Source organism: Coenobita brevimanus, chromosome 40, assembly GCF_032717465.1.
Source record: "Coenobita brevimanus isolate Jiangsu-jjx chromosome 40, ASM3271746v2, whole genome shotgun sequence".
Lineage (NCBI taxonomy): Eukaryota > Metazoa > Arthropoda > Malacostraca > Decapoda > Coenobitidae > Coenobita > Coenobita brevimanus.
Genome location: NC_136993.1, coordinates 47,103,408 through 47,122,741, shown reverse-complemented (window position 1 = coordinate 47,122,741; position 19,334 = coordinate 47,103,408). Strand labels below are relative to the sequence as shown.

Sequence of the window (19,334 nt, the reverse complement as noted above, 5' to 3'; positions counted from 1 at the left end):
ACCAAATTAAAGATTCGCTATATATGGACAATCTTCAGGGGACTGTAAATACTGAGGAGGATCTAAAGAAATTTCATCTGATAGCCAACAAGATTATGCAAGAGGCTAACATGCCATTGCAGGAGTGGACATCTAACTCCACTGAAATAAATTCTGATTCTGAAGTCTGTAATAAAATATTAGGATTGTGGTGGGATCCAGACATTGATGTCCTTAATGTAAAAAATGTAGAGTGGGATACAGTTGATAGCAAAAGATCTTTATTAAGTAACATTAGTAAAATTTTTGATCCCCTAGGACTAATTTCTCCCCTAACTATTCCTTTAAAAATTCTAATTCAACAAACATGGACCAGAAAATTAGGCTGGGATGACCCTTTACCTACAGACTTGCTGGAGAGTTGGGAAACCCTCTCAAAAGAATGTAACAACCTAGCATGTGTTAAATTTCCGAGAATGGTGGGAAAAGAAGGTTCTTCCTATGATTTACATCTGTTTTGTGATGCTTCACCCAAGGCTTATGGAGTAGTTGCTTACATCAGTAATTATGAGGATGTTCCTATAATTTTAACTTCTAAGGCAAGAGTAGCTCCTCTAAAAGGTAAAACTTTACCTCAGTTAGAACTAACAGCCATGTATGTAGCAGTCCATTTTGGGGTGTATATCAGGAAGACCTTAAGTAATATAAAGATTAATACCACCTATATATGGTCAGACAGTGAAGTAGCCCTTCAATGGGTAGTGAACAATAAAAGTAACATCTTGTATGTCAAAAATCGAGTACAAGATATGAGAGATGCTGATCCTGACTGTTATTATCTCCATCTCACAACTAAAGATAACCCAGCTGATTTGTTAACTAGAGGCCTAACTTATGATAAATTTATAAATAGTGACTCCTGGTTTCATGGTCCGGAATGGTTGAATAATAAAGATCTTTGGCCAGAACAGAAATTTAAGACGAAGATGGAGCCTAATGCGCTGACTGTCCTAGAAGTTCAGGAAAAAGAACTTGAACCCTTGTTTGATCCGGAAAGAGTTGGTAGTTGGAAGAAGTTAATAAAGATCACCAGTTTGGTTTTCCAATTTTTGCAAAAGATTAGGGGGAACAAAACTCTAAACCTAATGAAACCCCAACAATATTGGTTGCTATACTTACAGAAGAGTAGCTTCCCCGAAGTTTACCAATATTTTCAGAAACCACTTGTAACAAGGATGCCAGATTTGGTTAAGAGTTTAAACTTATTTGAGCACAATGATTTGATCAGATGTAGTGGTAGGCTGGACCAAGCTGGTCTCCCCTTTCACACTAAATTTCCACTGTTGTTGCCTAGACAGCAACATTTGACGAAATTATTGGTCCTATATGCTCATGAAACCACTTTGCAAGGTGGTGTTTCTGATACATTGTGCAAATTGCGAGAAAACTTCTGGATCCCTAAAGGCCGACAAGTTGTGAAATCTACAATTAAATCCTGCTATACATGTAAGAGGTTAGAAGGACGACCGTATCATTATTCTTCACCACCACCCTTACCTAAAGAGCGGGTGGAAGAAGCTAGACCCTTTGAAATAATCGGTTTAGATTATACAGGCTATATGGAAGTCTTGAAACCAGACACCCTACAAGAGCAAAAGGTGTATGTGGTACTGTTTACTTGCGCTGTCACCAGGGCAGTTCACTTGGAGTTGGTCACAGATTTAACTGCCGAAACTTTTTTGAATGCTTTTAGGAGATTTGTGTCGAGAAGATCTTGCCCGAAATTAATTATCAGTGACAACGCTTCTAATTTTAAATTAGGATCCAAACTTCTACATCAGGTCCTGCAGAGTGCGGAAGTCCAAGATGAATTCACCAGCAGAGAATGTGAGTGGAAATTCATACCGCCGAGAGCTCCATGGTTCGGTGGTTTCTATGAGAGACTAATAGGCATAGTAAAAGGGTGTCTTAAAAAGATATTATTCAGAAAACCAGTAAACATGGATGATTTACACACTATAATTACGGAAGTGGAATGCCGTGTTAACAACCGCCCCTTAACGTATGTCCTTAACAGCCTCGATGAGCCAGAAGCCCTCACTCCTTCTCATCTTATTTGTGGATATCGATTGGACTCCTTGCCTGCAATAACTACGGCACCCTATGATTTGGATCCCTCTTACGTTGAAGCTCATAAATTGAACACTAAGTACCATCAGTTATCCAAATTGATTAACAAATGGCAGGATTCATGGAAAAGTCAATATTTGTCATCCCTTCTCGATAGACATGTACGTCAAAAGTCGGCTAATAAAACGGATGTTGATATTAAGGAGGGGGATGTAGTGTTAATTCACACTGATAAGTCAAGGAATAGTTGGCCATTGGGGAAAGTTATTGAATGCTATCCGGATAAGCAAGGGATAGTTCGTACAGTGAAGTTAAAGACGGCCCAAGGCCTTGTACTCAGGACTATCAATAAATTATATCCATTAGAAACAGCCGTGAGTTCCCGTCCGGAGGCGCTTAATACAGCACTCAGGGACGTTACTCATGGCCGTAGGGATACAGATGCGGGAAGCTCAGATAGACCACAGCGGGGAGCCACACAACAGTTCCAAGCTCACCTGGGGGAGTTAATTAAACGGGGTGATGTTTAGATTTCTTGGCCCCCAGGATGTCGGAAATTTAGGAATAATTCCTCCCATTTTCTATTTTAGTTGGTGGTGGGCAGTCCCAGTCATGCCTTAGTCACGCTTGGAAGCAGTCTAACCACTCTCGTGGTATTGAGAGAGAATTCGGTTGGGACAGACTGGACTGATTAATTAATTTACGACAGTGCTTCCTCCTAGATGGGAATGAACACTATCAATTCACTTTAATTTATAAATAGTGTAAATAGTAATGCTTATGTAAAAAGTACGTATTTGGTCCAGGCCGTAACCCCCAGTAATCCGCCAAGCACTAGCAACAAGTAACATCTTCAACAACTCTGACCATATGGCAACAACCTACAAGCCTCTCCATTGCTACTCTTAAGCTAAGTAACTAAATGACCCTTAGTGGCGAAAGACTGGGCGAATAATATTTCACCAGGGTTTCCAGCTTTTATTTGAGGATCCTTAAATAGATCGTTTAGTTGCTTAGTAGGGAACACAACTTACACGTCATTACGATCCAGGTGAGTCCTGGGAGAAAGACATATATATCCGGACAAATTATGTAGTGTTGTAGGCCTATTTTTGTCTTGTTTAGTGCAAGTGATTAGCCAGTTAAATATTTACGACACTACCGGGGGTATATTCTAAATTTTTCTAATTTTTCCCCCACACAGAAGACCCGCCGACATGTCGTAAAAATACCCCCACTAATACCAATGCACCAGTCCTGTATGAGACAGCTCCTAGGATGTATTCAATATGGACGGTGGGTGTTAGCGCCGAAGTGGCGACATGTAGAGGTGTATGGTGTGTAGGAGGACTACTGGACTTAGGGAGCAGGCTGTGAAGCCTATGCCCAGAGTCGGGCACATAAAGAAAAAAAAAATGGAAGGTTAGAGTTGAAACCTGCAGATGGATATAGAGGAACAGACGAGGGAACTTGGTGGACAATTGAATATCGCCAGTTGACTAGGACTGGATGGTGAAGCCGGTGGTCGAGTCAGTAGAGAAATGGTCTCAGGTTCCATAGGACGTGAGTTCGATTCCCAGATGGGACAAGGAACAGAATACGAGTAGAAATATTGTTTTAAATAACAAACGTCCCTGATCTACCATGAGACCTGCAAGCATGTCGTAAGAACACCCTCACAAATACTAATACACCAATCCTGTATAAGACAGCCCTAGAATGGACAATGGGTGTTAGCGCCGAAGTGGTGACATGTGGAGGTGTATGGTTTACAGGATGTCAAAGAACTGAATGTTTCATAGCAATAGTAACAATGCCTAGTTGATATTCTCCGATTACATCCAATATCAAAGAAATAAAAGGAAATTCAGCTTATAAATATAAATATATTACAAATACACAAAATAAGTTCTCTCAATACACATGCCACTAACACACAATATACCCATTCTCACAACAATGATACCATTCAGTAATACAAGCGCACAATAGTCCAAGTATGCAACTCAGTACAAGAACCACATTCACATAACAGTATACTCTAGGGTTCTTCGGTGTTGTAGTTGAGCAGTTGATCAATGGAAATCAGTTCAGGCCAACATAGTAAATAACACAGCTATCCTTCGGACAAATTGTACTGCAGACCAGGAAGGAGACTTCTTGATAGCTAGGTCCACCTGGCTCATCAATATAGTTCCTCTGGCAGAAAGCTTGAACCCTGCATGACTCAACCTCTTTGGCCTAAAATCCTGTAAAGACACCAGTCCCGGACCAGATACAATCACATACGGTATGATCCAGGATCTTAATCAGGAATTCTGATTATGCTGTAAGGATTTTACAGTGAGCTTTGGGCGTTGTTAACGTTCCCAAACTCATGGCATCGTTAACGTTCCCATACTCATGGCACTTTGCGCAGGTCATACCAGTATCCAAATAGGTTGGTCGTTTTATGAATTCTACTTCATTTTCTCCTCTTGTGTTGATTTTTTTTCCATGTAAGGTCGTGGAACGAATGGTTAATAATTGGCCTCTTCTTGTTTTGGAATTGAAGAAATCGTTAAATGATCGACAATGTGACTTCCATAATATCAGTTCACTATATCATTTAATGAATTTGGATCATTGTGTATTGTGGGAATCTGTCAATAAAGAATCCATGACAAGTGTTCTTGGACATCCATAAAGCCTATGGCATGACGTGGTGACACTGTATGCTAATGAAGCTTTACAATTTTGAGTTAAAAAGTAATTTCCCATTCTTCTTTCCAGATTTTTGAGGGACAGAACTTTCTATAGGAATCTGTCCCATAACATAACAGCAGATGGTTTTACCCATTAAAACGGAGTGCCTAAGGGCAACTTGCTTATCCCTACCTTGTTTAATATTACGATCAATGATATTCTGTCATCAGCTCTTATCCCGAGGAATGTTAACTACCTATGCCATGATGACAGTTGTACAATGCAACACTCCTCCAGTAATGCACAGTTTTTAGCTGGGTGGATTCAAGCAGACCTTGATTCCGTCCACCAGTTGGCCTTGCAGTGGGGACTTAAGTTTTCTCTTCTAAAGTGTGCTGCTCTTGGTTTATCACCTTTAACGTCCCTGTCTTGCATTTGACTTTGGATAATCAGCCGGTACCTTTTCAGAAATCTGTAAAACTTTTGGGCATACATTATGATTAATGATTGAACTTTAAACTTTATTTTAATGATTTTCTTGTCCGTTATGATAAACTATTGAATGCCCTTAAGTATCTAGCGATTACTACTTTGGAAGCCAACAGAAAAACTTTATTAAAGGTGTATAAGTTCCTAATTTTATTTAAGCTGGACTATGGCTCGCCAGTGCATGGGTCAGCACGTGATGCCACACTGAGGTGGTTGGACGTGTAACAGAATAAATGTTTGCAAAAATGTTTTTTGGAGCCCTAAAGTGTACAAGTGTAGCTTATAATAGAAATGGAGGTGAGGAGAATGCACAGACACAAGTATCTTCCCAGAGTTTGACGAATACATAGCGGAAAGATCAAAGCAATTGAAACACGCACTGGTATATCACCAGTTGTACAGTTTCTTCAGATGGAAGTGGGAAGATCATTGTTTCTTTAACTGTACCTCTCCTTTATATTCGTCAGGATCATCTTTTCTCATACAGCATATGAACCGTTTGAAACAGTGATATAGGCAATGTGGCCTCTACTCCCCCTACATCAACACCTCCATCTTATGCAGGGTGCTCGTTGGCCACTTGCCACTGACATCCACTTACTGATTTAGAAGCTTGGCGTGAACATGAATGACTGTGGCTAGTTGTTTAAGAATGTAGTGCTTTGGGAACCACCCAACTTCAGTGTTAATAAATCATGGCTCCCAGCATCGAAGACCAAGGCTTCTGGGTAGGAGCTCCACCACTCGATGGCAAGCTGGTGATAGGGAGAGCTGGAGCTCCCGTTTCACCAGCCCTCAGGACTTGATCCTGACCATCTCCCTTTTCTGAACATTTTCAGTGCATTCTTTTACACAGAGAGTACGCCAGCATGCTCTCCTAATACCTCTACCTTCAACTGTCTACACCACACTATATGCGCATAACATATCACACCTTCTGTTCACATCTTTAGTAATGGCCGCTGCAATCTTATCAAATGAGGTGGTACCTCGGATTGCCACCACCGGCAGGGTAGGGCTGGAGGTTAGCGTCCTCCCGGTCGCCATCAAGCGACTGTGCCGGCAGCGACTGTTGCTATTTCCGGGAATGCTCGTCGGCGAAGAGGCGACGGTGCGGCCTTATTCTTTACCAACATCCGTGGCCTTACCACAAATTTAAACTCGGTTCATTTTTTCCTTCAGTCCATATCCCCTTTAGCCCTTTTCCTCACAGAACCACAAATCTCACCATCTACCGATATATATCCATTTTGTTTTCCCGGTTACCATCTTCTTACAAACTTTCGTAACAAGGGCGGCACCTGTTGTTATATCAAATCCCAATATGCAGTTGACACTATTTTAAACTTCACTTCATCCAGTTTTGATTACTCATTATATAAATTAAATTGCCAAAACATTACTAAATATATCTGTGTAGTTTATCGTTCCCCCAATGCTTCTTCGGAACCCAGTGTATTTGATTCCATATCCACTCAGTTGAGTAACCTTGACCTTGCCCTTGGCAATGAAATTACCATTTTGGGTGATTTTAACATACACAATGTTGAATGGTTATTGCATTCTGCCCAGACTGACGACGCTGGTCTAGAATGCGAGCTGTTTGCAGAATCGTTTAATCTCACCCAGTTGGTAAAGCAACCAACCAGAATACCTGATAATCCTGACCATAATGCCCATCTCTTGGATTTATTCTTGACAAATAATCCAGATCAATACAGGATAGAGGTACTGTCACCACTTGGATCCTCTGACCACAATCTCATCAAAGCCTCATTAGTTAACCCTCCCACACCTCCCCATTCTGAACCTGTCAGGGTGACCTGATGGCACTTTGACAGGGCTGACTGGGATGGATTTAGAAATTATCTTGCTGACATTCCATGGCAGTCTTTCTTCTCTAGTGATCCCAATTCTACCCAGTCCCACATTTGCGACTTAATACTAGCTGGTATGGATTTATTCATACCAAGTCAACAATTCACTAAAAGATCAAACTCTCCAAAATGGTTTGATGGCAATTGTGCCAGAGCAACAGCCCAAAAGTCATTAGCATATAACTCTTACTTAAAATCAAAAACATCTGAATCACTCTCCCAATTTAAAATTGCTAGAAATCATGCAAAAGCTGTATTAAATCTATCTAAATCAAATTTTCTTCAAAAGCAAGCATCAAAACTACTTAACAACCCTAATGACAATAGAATATTCTGGTCAACTCTTAATTCTTTCAATAATAACTTCAACAAGTCATCTTCCATTCCCCCACTAAAATCTTCAGACGGCAATATTACAAATGACTCACGTGGGAAAGCAGATATCTTTGCTAGTACCTTTGCCAGAAACTCTACCATAGATGATACCAGCCAGAATGTCTCAGTAATGGAACTTGATTCTCCCGAAATTGCCCCACTTAAAATACAGACAAGATACATAAAATCCATCCTAGACAATTTACCTACCAACAAAGCTCCAGGCCCAGATGGAATTCCGCCAATTGTTTTGAAAAAGTGTTCCCCTGAACTTGCCTCTGTCCTAGCTAAATTATTCAGACTATGCATACGTACTTCTTTATTCCCAAATTCATGGAAAGAAGCCAATATCCACCCAGTTCCGAAGAAAGTAAGTTTGTCTGACCCATCCAATTACAGACCAATAGCTGTCACATCTTCTCTTGGTAAGGTATTTGAAATTTTAATTAATAAGCATATTGTTAAACATCTTGAATCCAACAACTTAATTAGTGATAGACAATTCGGATTTCGCCAAGAAAGATCCACCATTGACATACTCAATCTCTTAACTCATACCATCCATCAATCAATTGATCTTTTTGGAGAAACTCATGCAGTAGCTCTTGATATCTCTAAAGCTTTCGACAGAGTATGGCACCGTTCCCTGCTGTCCAAACTCCCTTGCTATGGACTAACGTCTTTTGTTCCTTTGATTTCTTCTTATCTTAGTGACAGGAAAATAAGAGTAAAAGTAGATGATGTATATTCGAATTTCCACTCAATTAACGCCGGCATGCCGCAGGGATCAGTTCTGGCGCCAACCCTATTTCTGGTTCATATTAATGATCTCTTATCTGTCACTCACAATCCCTTTCACTCATATGCAGATGACTCAACACTACATAGTTCATTCACACTCAGACATCCATTTACAAAGTCTAATATCTCTACCTCTCAACTCAGTACAGCCATCTCCATAAATCAAGATCTATCTACAATCAGTGAATGGGGACAAAACAACCTTGTCTCTTTTAATGCTAGTAAAACTAAATATATACAGTTTACTAATAAACAGATATTGCCAGATTCGTACATTACCTTCAGTGCTACTAATATTCCCATCTCCAAAAGTTTTGAAATTCTTGGTGTCTCACTTAACAGTGCTCTCAGCTGGACCTCTCATGTCAGATCACTTGCTAAAACCGCCTCAAAGAAACTTGGATTATTGTACAGAGTCCATAACTTCTTCGCCGATGAGCAGTTAGTTATAATTTATAAGAGTCATGTGCGCTCTCAGCTTGAATATTGCTCTCCCTTGTGGAATGGTTGTGGAGAGGTTGCATTAAGACAACTAGACAAAATTCAGAATAAAGCTGTTAGAATCATTAACAACCCCGCCATTACATATAAACTACCTCCCCTGCAAGTAAGAAGGAATGTTGCCTCCCTTGCATTATTTTACAGATATTTTTTTGGCAAATGCTCAGACGAAGTTGCGTCCATGGTGCCACCTCTCCATGCCTTCCCTCGTGCTACACGGGCATGTGGTAGCACTCATGACTGGAATGTCACTCAACCATACTGCAGAACTTCTGCCTATCAGAATTCTTTTATTCCCCGAACTGCATCTCTCTGGAACTCGCTTCCCCAGGGTTGCTTTCCTCCAAATTTCAACCCACAACTGTTCAAGTCTAACTGTTACAGATATTTTATGAACAGAGAACACCAGTAATCTGGTGTATGGATAATTTTTTTTTTACCCATTTGTTTTTCCTTCCTCCGTTCTGTTATTAAAAGAAAAAAAAAAAAATCATCAGGCACCATCTGGGGTCCCACCAATTGTGCACCGATGACATGAAGTCGAGTGAATGTGTGGGTGCTGACTTGTGATTGAATAAATATGTCCTCAAGTTTTAGTTGCCGACTTATACATCTGTGCTTACCTTTGAACTTTTTGCGACAGGCAAAACCATAGAATACGCTCTAAATTCTCGTTATGGTTCATTTGTCATTTATTCAGACTCTGCATCAAAAATTTGGGGACTTCTTGCACTACTGATTCTCATGAGATGAAGGGCTGCATCATTAATATACTGCATTCATACAACAAGTCCTTCACACTGATCTGGGTGACTGGTCATTGTCGTGTTTACGACACTGAGCAGCCTAACTTACATGCGAAGTCAGCTGTGGAACTCGCTGAGACTTGGAACGTTCCTCATGATCTACTGTTGAGTCTCTTCCTCGGAGAGCAATCATTAAATTTTCTGGGGCAAGGTCAGTGGACTAGAATTAATATTCCAACGTGCAAGCCACTCCTTGACGACGGTGATACTGCACATCATCCCAGTCGCTTTGGGGAAAGATTCTTGACGTGGTTAAGGGTGAGCTGCACGTCCATTACCAATATATTGCCATATATTGATAGACGGTTACTGACTAATTCATAGAGAAAAACACCTAACCAAAAATCGTAATACCAATAAACCCTCCAGACAAATAGCTTCCCTACAGAAAGGTCCAAAAATACAAATGGCTAAACCAAACTAAATAGCCAGTGTGCTTACAATAATCGGTAAAATACCGCGACCTACAGAACACAGGCAGCATCAAATATGTAATGCCTCTCTACATTACATACGTCATTACCTGCTGACTGTCAGGCGAGGGACAGGCATTAACATACGGAACAGCAATTTTTGAAAGACAGCCAAGTAAGTAAAGAGCTGTTCCATATACATCAACAATTAAGAAAACTTGAAAAAAAAAGTACAAAACATTAACATATGTACAGTAGTGGTCATAAATAATCACCTATCCTCCGGTACCATGTGCCTCAGGCTGGCTCCTTTGTGAGCGGCAAGTCACACTGGAGTAAGAGAGGCTGAGAGGGAGGGGCTAGAAAGAGAAGCTAAGGTGGGTGGGGGGACGAGTGATGGTGAGGGAACGGAGTGAGGGAGGGGAGGGAGGGTATGTACTGGAGGGAGAATGATATGCGAAGTGGTGGTCACATTTGTCTATTTTCTATCATTCAGGGCATGACATAAAGGAGATAATATTCGGTAGATAATACAGCATTACACTTTGTATAGTGGCACCATATAACAAGCTTTAGATATATGGTGATATCGATGGCTGGCTTGTGAGAGAAATAAACTGACGTGACAGATCAAGCATTAGCACAGAGCCATCGAGACTGTGTGGACCCAGATTGTCAATGCATGGAAGCCACAGAACGAGAGGACACGGACCCGCCTCCTTCAGCATACCAAGGACGAGTGGGTGCTGTTCAAACGAAACCAGCAAACCATCAACAACATTGTTTCCTCGGTGCCGCGAAGACTGCAAGAGGTTATTGGGGCAGGAGGCCACTGGAGCGCTTACTATGGCTTTCCTGGTTGCTTTGGCTGAACAATGTCTGTAAACATTGACAGACATATTTTGGAAATTTGGGTAGGATTTTGTTTTATTTTTATTTAAATTGGTTTTTCATATAGAGATGCCATAAAATAGTTGACATGATGGTGACTGTATAGAGGGAGTACAAAGCGAGAGGATGGTCATATTTACTGTGAACACAGCTGTGTCAGAGGTTGCATATGATATTTATTTCCAAAATTTAATTACATGTAATGGTAGAGGAAGTTTCTTATATGAACATTACGGAAGTCAAAGCCATCCATATTCCATTCTGGGTCCGAAGTCAAAATACACGGATAATCATAAATATCTGGCTCTGCAATAATGTTTGATCTGTCACATCAGTATATTTCTCTCTCCTGCCAGCCCTTCATGTCACCACCTATCTCTAGCTTGTTATCTGACGCCGCTATACAAGGTGTAATGCAGCATTATCTACCGAATATTAACTCCTTGATATCATGCCCTGAATGAAAGAAAATAGACATTATGTGACCACCACTTCACATTTCCTTCTCCCTCCCATACTTACCCCCATTCCCCTCCCTGACTCCACCGTCACACTATCACTCGTCCCCCAACTCACCTTCCATTCTCTCTCTGGCCCCTCCCTCTCAAACCCTCTTACTCCACTGTGACTTGCCACGCATAAATTAGCCAGCCTGAGGCACGGGGTACCGGAGGATAGGTGATGATTTATGAACACGACTGTACAAAAGTAGAATTACATCGCCCAGTAGGATCCCCATCGACTGTACGTAACCAGTACCTCTTTGTATTGCACACTTGCATTCATCAACGGGTGTCTGTCAGGCGAGGCACGTGGTTAAATATTGGGGACATCAGTATAAGAAAAAGAACCGTCAGAACCAGGAACTGTTCCAAGTAAGTCAACTGTCAGCCCTAATTAAGTCATAAAAAATATACAAATGTTCACTCGGAAAAAGAATAATTAACACAGTAAGATGGTTACATTACTCTGACCAAACCAGTCTCCATCAAGAAAGCCATCAATTTATTAATCATAATGAGATCTCCATCAAAGATGGTGGGAAGGGTGAAGGGACGTCTGCAGCGCTGCAGTATTTAGGGGAAGCACGTTCACAAATAAATCGCCGACAGCGCAGGATGTTTTGGCCAGTAGATAACACCACACTACAGATGTCCCAGTACGTTACATTAGCTTGGGTTAATTAAAATAAACGGTAAGTTACATCCGGTTGGTCACTATAGAGTTAGCGTATAATTCAATTAAATATTTCACGGTGGCGGCGACTGCGCCATGCCATAATCGGCATGTTGCGAGGATGTTGGCTGCTTCTCTGATTATACTCCTTGCAACTTACACCTGCCTATGTACGATTGTGATGCAGATGGACGAACATTGGCTGAAGATGGGTGTGATGATTTGGTGTTGACACTTTTATATTTTCACAGGGTTTTCACTGAGGTGGTTTGGCCATGTGGAAAGGATGCAGGGTGAGAGACTGACGAGGAAAGTGTATGTGAGTGAGATGGAGCGGTGGAGAGGGAGGGGGAGGCCGAGGATGAGATGGAGGGATGGAGTGAAGAAATGAGAGAGGGGGGTGTGAGTTGGGAGCAGGGCAGTGACATGGCGGGGGACAGGGCGATGTGGAGGCTATTTCTTTGTGGCCACCCCGTACGGGATTAAAACGCCTGGCAACAGATAGATCGATAGATAGATAATAACACCATAATAGCTCTGACAAAGATATTTCAAGTGCAACTGTATCATACCACAATTACAGTGTATGTGTTAAATATTTACCGTTAATCAACGGCTCTGTGAAACCAAGAAACCTAAAATGAAACCCACTTTTGCTATCAAAGACTAATTTCAGTATCTTTTAAACTCAATATCTTCAATGACAATTTCCTAATCAGTTTGGTAGACTTTTGATGATTTCGGGTCACTGACCTGAAATGTTTCAGATACTGCTTCCTCAATGGGATCAGTATGAGATGGTGTGTAATGCCGTGGGGTAACACCTAACCTTACCAATACAAGAATACAATGGATAAGAATTACTTTACCTGAATGTGTTAAGATGATGAAAACAGTTTGATGACTTTTAGACCAAAACTCCTACGTCCTCTGTCAGAAGAGGTTTATTACTTGTTTAATTATGGATAACACCGACACTTTTCAGTAATATTCAAAGTTTGCGGGGGTTTAAGATGGCATCGTTGAGTTTTAAAAGAACTGTCCACTACCTCGTTTCTTACTCCAGAGAATGCATTGATATTCATAACTTTATTTATAGTCTACTATAGTATGTATGCCTGAATCAGATTTAATTCACTTGCCTCAAATCCTTCATATACGGCTTTGACAGTAGGGTCAGTGTGCGTTAAAAAGTAGTGTCGAGGAGCCCCCGCCATCATCCACATTTCAATACCCCATTTCCAGCCTGAGATATTTAGCATGTCTTGAAATGTCTCCACCGGCTTATCCTTGCCCTGGACGGTGAGGTGAGCGATCAGGGCAGACTTGAACCCCGTTGATATGATGAGGCAGAACACCAGCCACCAGCCAACCAACATCTACAACATACTCAATTATAAATCAGTCATTATAACAAATCTGTGTACATACTACTTTGCAATTGTATTAACAGTCAATTATAAAATATTGTAGACCACTAGTTCACCCGATCAGTACGATGAAACAAGATTAACTTAAATATATTACCTCAAAACTCTTTTACATGAGGGAAAGCCTTTTGCAGTGAAGTACGAGTACATGGAAATAAGCTCCATTTAGTTCATTTACTGTAAAAGATCTCTAAATCATAATATATTATACTCGAAGTGTCAGGAATTTCCAAGGGCAGCAGATGGGGATGAAATATTATGTTTTTTTTTCAATATTTAAGTGATTACCTGTCCAGAGACATTAACGGATGGATCCTTAGGCGGTTCTTCCAAGAGGATGGCCCAGCCGTATAGGAATGTGATGATTAACTGTACAGTCTTACCTCCTGCCACCTGCACCCGCAGCCTCTGCAGCATCCATAACACCACTGCCCACACCAGCAGACTCACCAGGATGCCCAACCACACCATGGCTGATAGTTTTGGAAATTTTCTTGCATATTAATATTAATGATAATAATAATAATGATGATGATAATAATATTAATAATAATAATAATATTGATAATAATAATTCATATCAATATAATCAAGATTTCTTCCCTCAGGTGTTGGGTTTCAGGGCTGATGGAGCAACAGAAACGAAATACCGTTAACATTAATATACACAATGGAAATTCTAAATTTCTGAACGAGCATAGTTGCAGGAGTGGGCATACATGGCAACACTAGAACAAACACTCCTTGCAAACGAAGAGACTCCAATAGCTATCCATATTAGAAGGTTAATATACACCATACCAGTAAAATGCGCGTGACGAGCGAGTGAGCACCATGTTTTTTATGTAAAATTATAGGCGGAATCTCCGATATTTAATTGATATAGCTGATGCCAAAAAAATACAGTGTTATAATTGAAAATCTATTTTAATGTCATTTTGTAATCTATTTTATTGTGATTCGTTCACATTTAGAGCCGAACAGTCCCTTGGAGAACTCGGGATTCCAAGAGGTTCCTACGCCTTTATGAGTGAGTTTTTAGGTGATAAAATTTATTGAATGAAAGTATCACATGCAGAAAGAATTTAAACTCTACTTCACATAGGAGTAAAGCTATTAGCTTCTGCTTAGCGTTACGATCGGGTTGGGCCAGGCCACTCATTTCCAGACTTAACTAAGAGTAAACGTCATTCGCTAATATCACTCACTCGTTTGTAATCAGTGTTAGAGTTTGATACAACACTTTTAAATACATTGTATAAATTATTAACAATGTAATTTTGCAATTTCTTTTCAAATGTACTCAGCTAATGGCACAAAATAACAAGAATTAGAATTACATGGTGACATCGAAAATTAGTCACGAAAGGAAAGATGCGACTTGATCATAAATGACGCTGACGATTAAGGTTGCCAGATATTGTATTGGTGGAAAAAAATACGATCTTTGTGCAAAACGTTGGGTAAATTCTTTTTTCTCAATTAACACAATGTAGAGACACAATCGGGTCTAGAGTAATTAAGCGCAAGAATTTCTTGCAACGGCATTTACATTATTCATTGTAGAAAAATATAATTCCTGTTTTATCTCTCTACTCCATATTTCATTTTGCCTGTGAGCTTCTTCAAAATTCTTATCGCTGCAGATTTTTTTTTTAAATCCCTTAAATAAGGACTTTCTACAAAGGTGAGCATCACTACCTGGTGTTAAAACAAGGTAAAAATCTCTTAGTAACCTCGTATACGTAGAGTTGGCTAATGTGCTTTCTTGACAAGCAGAAAATCTCTCCACTCACCTGGTTTCATATTAAAAAATTGTTTTGTCCCATTTTCTGTCACTGCCTCTGACTCCCTTTCCCTTTTGCACCTGTCGCCCCTCCCACCCACCCTAACAGACACTCATTACACTTCCCTTCAGATCTCTACCGATGGTCATATAAATGTTCACAAGCTGTTGACGATAAATGCTCATGTGCTGTGGAAGATGAGTTGGAACAAGTGTACGGTTATAAGGTCAGACAGGTAGCTGCACATGAAAACCAGCATGGTGAAACAGTGACAATTTGACGAACCTATGAGTGACGGGCAAAGGACAGTTAGAGCTTTAGTGATAGTTACCTGTGAATGGTCTGACAAGGGCGAGGTGTTGTGGTAGAAGAGATGGCTTCAATGACACCACAGTCATGAGGTCGGATGGGTAAGCCCTCAGGTAATCCAAAACAGTCAGCCGCTCTCGTAAAGGGGTCACAACGGTGCAGAAATCTACCTCGTGTCTCTGGAGTCGGCCCAGCATGCCATCATACACCCCATTTTTCATGTTACCCCACAAGCGGTCTATTTCCTCACGAACAACATAGCTAAAAGATTATACTGATTTAGCACCGTTTACTCAAGAAATGTCTCAGTTATTAATTTTTTAAAGTACGACAGAAATGAAGGGGTAGAAGAAACCTGAATATTATTTCCTCAATTTTGAATAAAAATTCGTGTCCACTTTGTTCTCGCTGTCTCCAAACTACCTTCCTTAGCTTAGAAGAGACTTTTCGAAGTAAAGGGAGGAATTAGAGATGGACCAACATACTTTCGCTACTGGTGTGAGGAAAATGGTATCACAACCTGTGGTAACAGTCTAAAAATTGAATAATTTTTAGACTGTTACCACAGGTTGTGATGCCATTTTCATCACTCCAGTAAGAAAGTAGTACTACTCCATATCTAATCCCTCCCTTGACTTCGAAAAGTCTCTTCTGAGGTAAGGAAAGTGGTATGGAGATAGTGGGAACAGGGTGGAAATGAGTTTTTATTCAAAATGGAAAATGCTTCCGAGACAAAAATAGTCAAATTTACTAATTAGGGGTCACTGAGAACGAAAGTCATGCTTGTAATGTCTGATCGACTCTACTTTTTAAGATATTCCACTTGCTCAGTATTTACGATCATTGACTTCAATAGCTAAGATACTTGAGTACTAAGTGGACTTGGTTCTTATTTCAAACAAGAAATGACCCAAACACGGGCAAGGATTTGACTGAATGTATAAATAAAAGTTTTACTGAGTTTGAACTGCTTTGGCGGTTTTGCCAAAATAATTCGTGATGCCACCTGAAATTGTTATTGTGTCATGAACTGCATCATATCATTCTGAGACGTCACTAATGATACAATCATTATTCAGGTTACATCACAAAATATTTTGTCCTATACAAACCATGCGGATCAAATGGTGTCGTTCAATTTTTTTTATATATATGCATGGAAAAAGAAACGAAATGCCAGAAGTCCGAAAAATGTTCCCTACAAGAAAAAAATAAAAGCAAGATAACAGAGAGCCATATTCAAGGTCCATTAATTTTGAGATACCTTGACTGAAAGTCATGTGATAGATAGTAACAAATATAGACATAGAACGATAGTTCCAAAGTTCAACTGTTGCATACATGAACGACCGGGAGTAATGGTTAACTCCTCCATTAGAGCTTGGACAGAAAAAGGATGACAGTTTACTGCTAGACGGGTGTTATGCACACGTCGTAGTGGTGGAGGGATGCAACTAGACGGTTCAGAGGAGTAGTGACCATTGAATCAATGACTGAAAAGAGATAAAGATGCAAAGGTACAACAAGGAGATGCAAGTTGAAGGGAGCCAATAAGAGGAGGAGAGCTAATATGAGGAAAAGCCTTCGACCCAACCTTGTTGTGAACTACTGTACGTGCGGATCCTCCTCACACATGAGAGTTTTACAGTGAAGGGATAAAGTAGGCAATGATTTGGCTTACCATACCTAATCTCTTGGAAGCAGATTTTACAAGAAAGATAATATGATCTCTCCAAGATAAATTCCAAAGGAATGAAATCCAAAAAATGATTAAAGACGATGAAAGATAGAGTTGGGCATTTTTAAATTTCGAGGATATTCCCGTAGCAGATTTTGACGAGTCGAAAGATACAAATGCTGCGTTTCTGATGCATAAAAATAACAAGATTAATTTTACCCCAATCAGATCCAAGCCAGACATTAAGGATACCATCTCTTCATCCCTTTTCTGTTGAAGTAGCTGCAGAGATGGACGCTGTGGGAAGAGGATAGAATGGTGAAGTGTGGAGTCATCAGCATATGAGTGGATAACGTTAGATATTCAGCTTAGAAGGTCATTGATAAATAGAAAGAAGAGAGTTGGTGATAGGACTGAGCCCTGAGGAACACTGCTATTGATAGCTCTAGAAGAACAGTGGCCATCTAGAACAGCAGCTATAGAACAACAAGAAAGGAAGCAACAGACGAAGGCTCAGACAGAAGGACAGAAACCATAAGAGGGCAGTTTGGATATTAATGATTTATATCAGACTCAATCGAAAGCCATTGAGATCTCAAGTCCAATGGCAAAGCTTTCGCCAAAGTCCCAAAAGGAAGATGACCAGGAATCTGAAAGGAAAGTGAGAAGATCACCAGTGGAGTGTCCCTGGCAGAACCCATACTGGCAGTCGTGAAGAAGATTATGATTGGAAACGTGCCTTATAATAATTTTGTAATGGACAGATGCAACAACTTTAGAAGTACAAGATGTTGAAGCTGTTGGACGATAGTTAGAAGGTTGGAAACGGTCACCCTTCTTCGGGAAAGGCTGAATGAGAGGAAACGTCCAGCAAGAAGGAAAGGTACAAGTTGATAGACAGAGTCGAAAGAGTTTACCTAGGCAGGGTGTGACACAGAAACATAGCTCTTGAGGACAACCGGAGGGACACGATCAAACTCGTATGCCTTGTTAGCCATTTAAGGCAGAAAACGAATCACGTGAAGATATTTTAATGTCAGCCATGAGGAAGTTGGAGGAAGGGAAGCGATGGAGGAACGGCACCGGAATCATCTAAAGTGTAATTGGAATGGAAAGTCTGAACTAAGAGCTCAGTTTTATCAGTAGAAGAAACTGCTGCAGAATCATCAGAGCGAAAAAGAGGAGAGAAGGATGATGAAGTACAGTTGTTAGAAAGGATATTGATAAGATGCCGGAAAGAGTAGGAAGAAATTGAGATAGAGAGTTCAGAACATTTAATAAGAATGAAATTATTTTTGGCAGAGCAAAGGACAGACTTGGCACGATTCTGGACAGAAGTATAAAAGAGATGAAATTCAAGGAAGGATTGGCTATGGTAACTTTTGAAGGCTCTCTCCTTGTTGTAGACAGCAGTAGAACAAATGCGATTAAACCATTTTTTTTTTTTTTAATAGAAACAGGATAAGAGAGGAATGTATGCTTCCATGCCCAAGAGAATTACCCTCATAATGTGCAAGTCATACTGAGATGGATCACGGCCATAGAAGCGATAATCATTTCAGGGAAAATCAATAAGTACTGCCTGAAGGCCTCCCAATCAGTAGCTCTACAGTGCCAAAGCTGCTGCTCCTTGGTAGGGTCCATAGGAGTTACTGGAGTGATAGGACAGGTTAAGATCATGAGGTCATGGTTGGAGGGACCTAACAGAGAAAATATTTACAGCATAACAAGATGGATTAGTTGTAAGGAAAAGGTCAGGTATGTTGGAACTCTCTCAAAGGCAGTCAGGGATTCATGTAGGATATTGAGCAAGCTGCTTTAGGTCATTAAGCATAGAGAAGATGTAGACTTGTTCAGCAGGTGGAACAGTGAAAGAAGAGGGTCAAAGGTAGTTGTGAAAATGACAATAACATAAAATTAAAGGTTTCAGAGAAAGGAGAAATTGTGAGGATTGTTCCATCTTTGAAGTAAGATAGTAAAAATTTTTTTTATAGTCAATAGAATCAG

The 19,334-nt window shown here is 40.3% G+C and overlaps 1 protein-coding gene across 1 annotated transcript in view; it reads right to left on the bottom strand.

The window, feature by feature from the left end:
* The window catches only part of LOC145397080 (glutamate receptor ionotropic, delta-1-like), a gene marked incomplete at its 5' end in the record, with an annotated part of 40,547 nt that extends 24,755 nt beyond the window's left edge, over window positions 1-15,792 (bottom strand). Inside the window, 3 exons of the mRNA XM_080270287.1 lie at window positions 13,266-13,502; window positions 13,842-14,026; window positions 15,672-15,792. Of these exons, the coding sequence (XP_080126413.1) occupies window positions 13,266-13,502; window positions 13,842-14,026; window positions 15,672-15,792 (543 nt within the window). The remainder of the gene's footprint in view (window positions 1-13,265; window positions 13,503-13,841; window positions 14,027-15,671) is intronic.
* Between the last annotated feature and the right edge of the window lie 3,542 nt (window positions 15,793-19,334).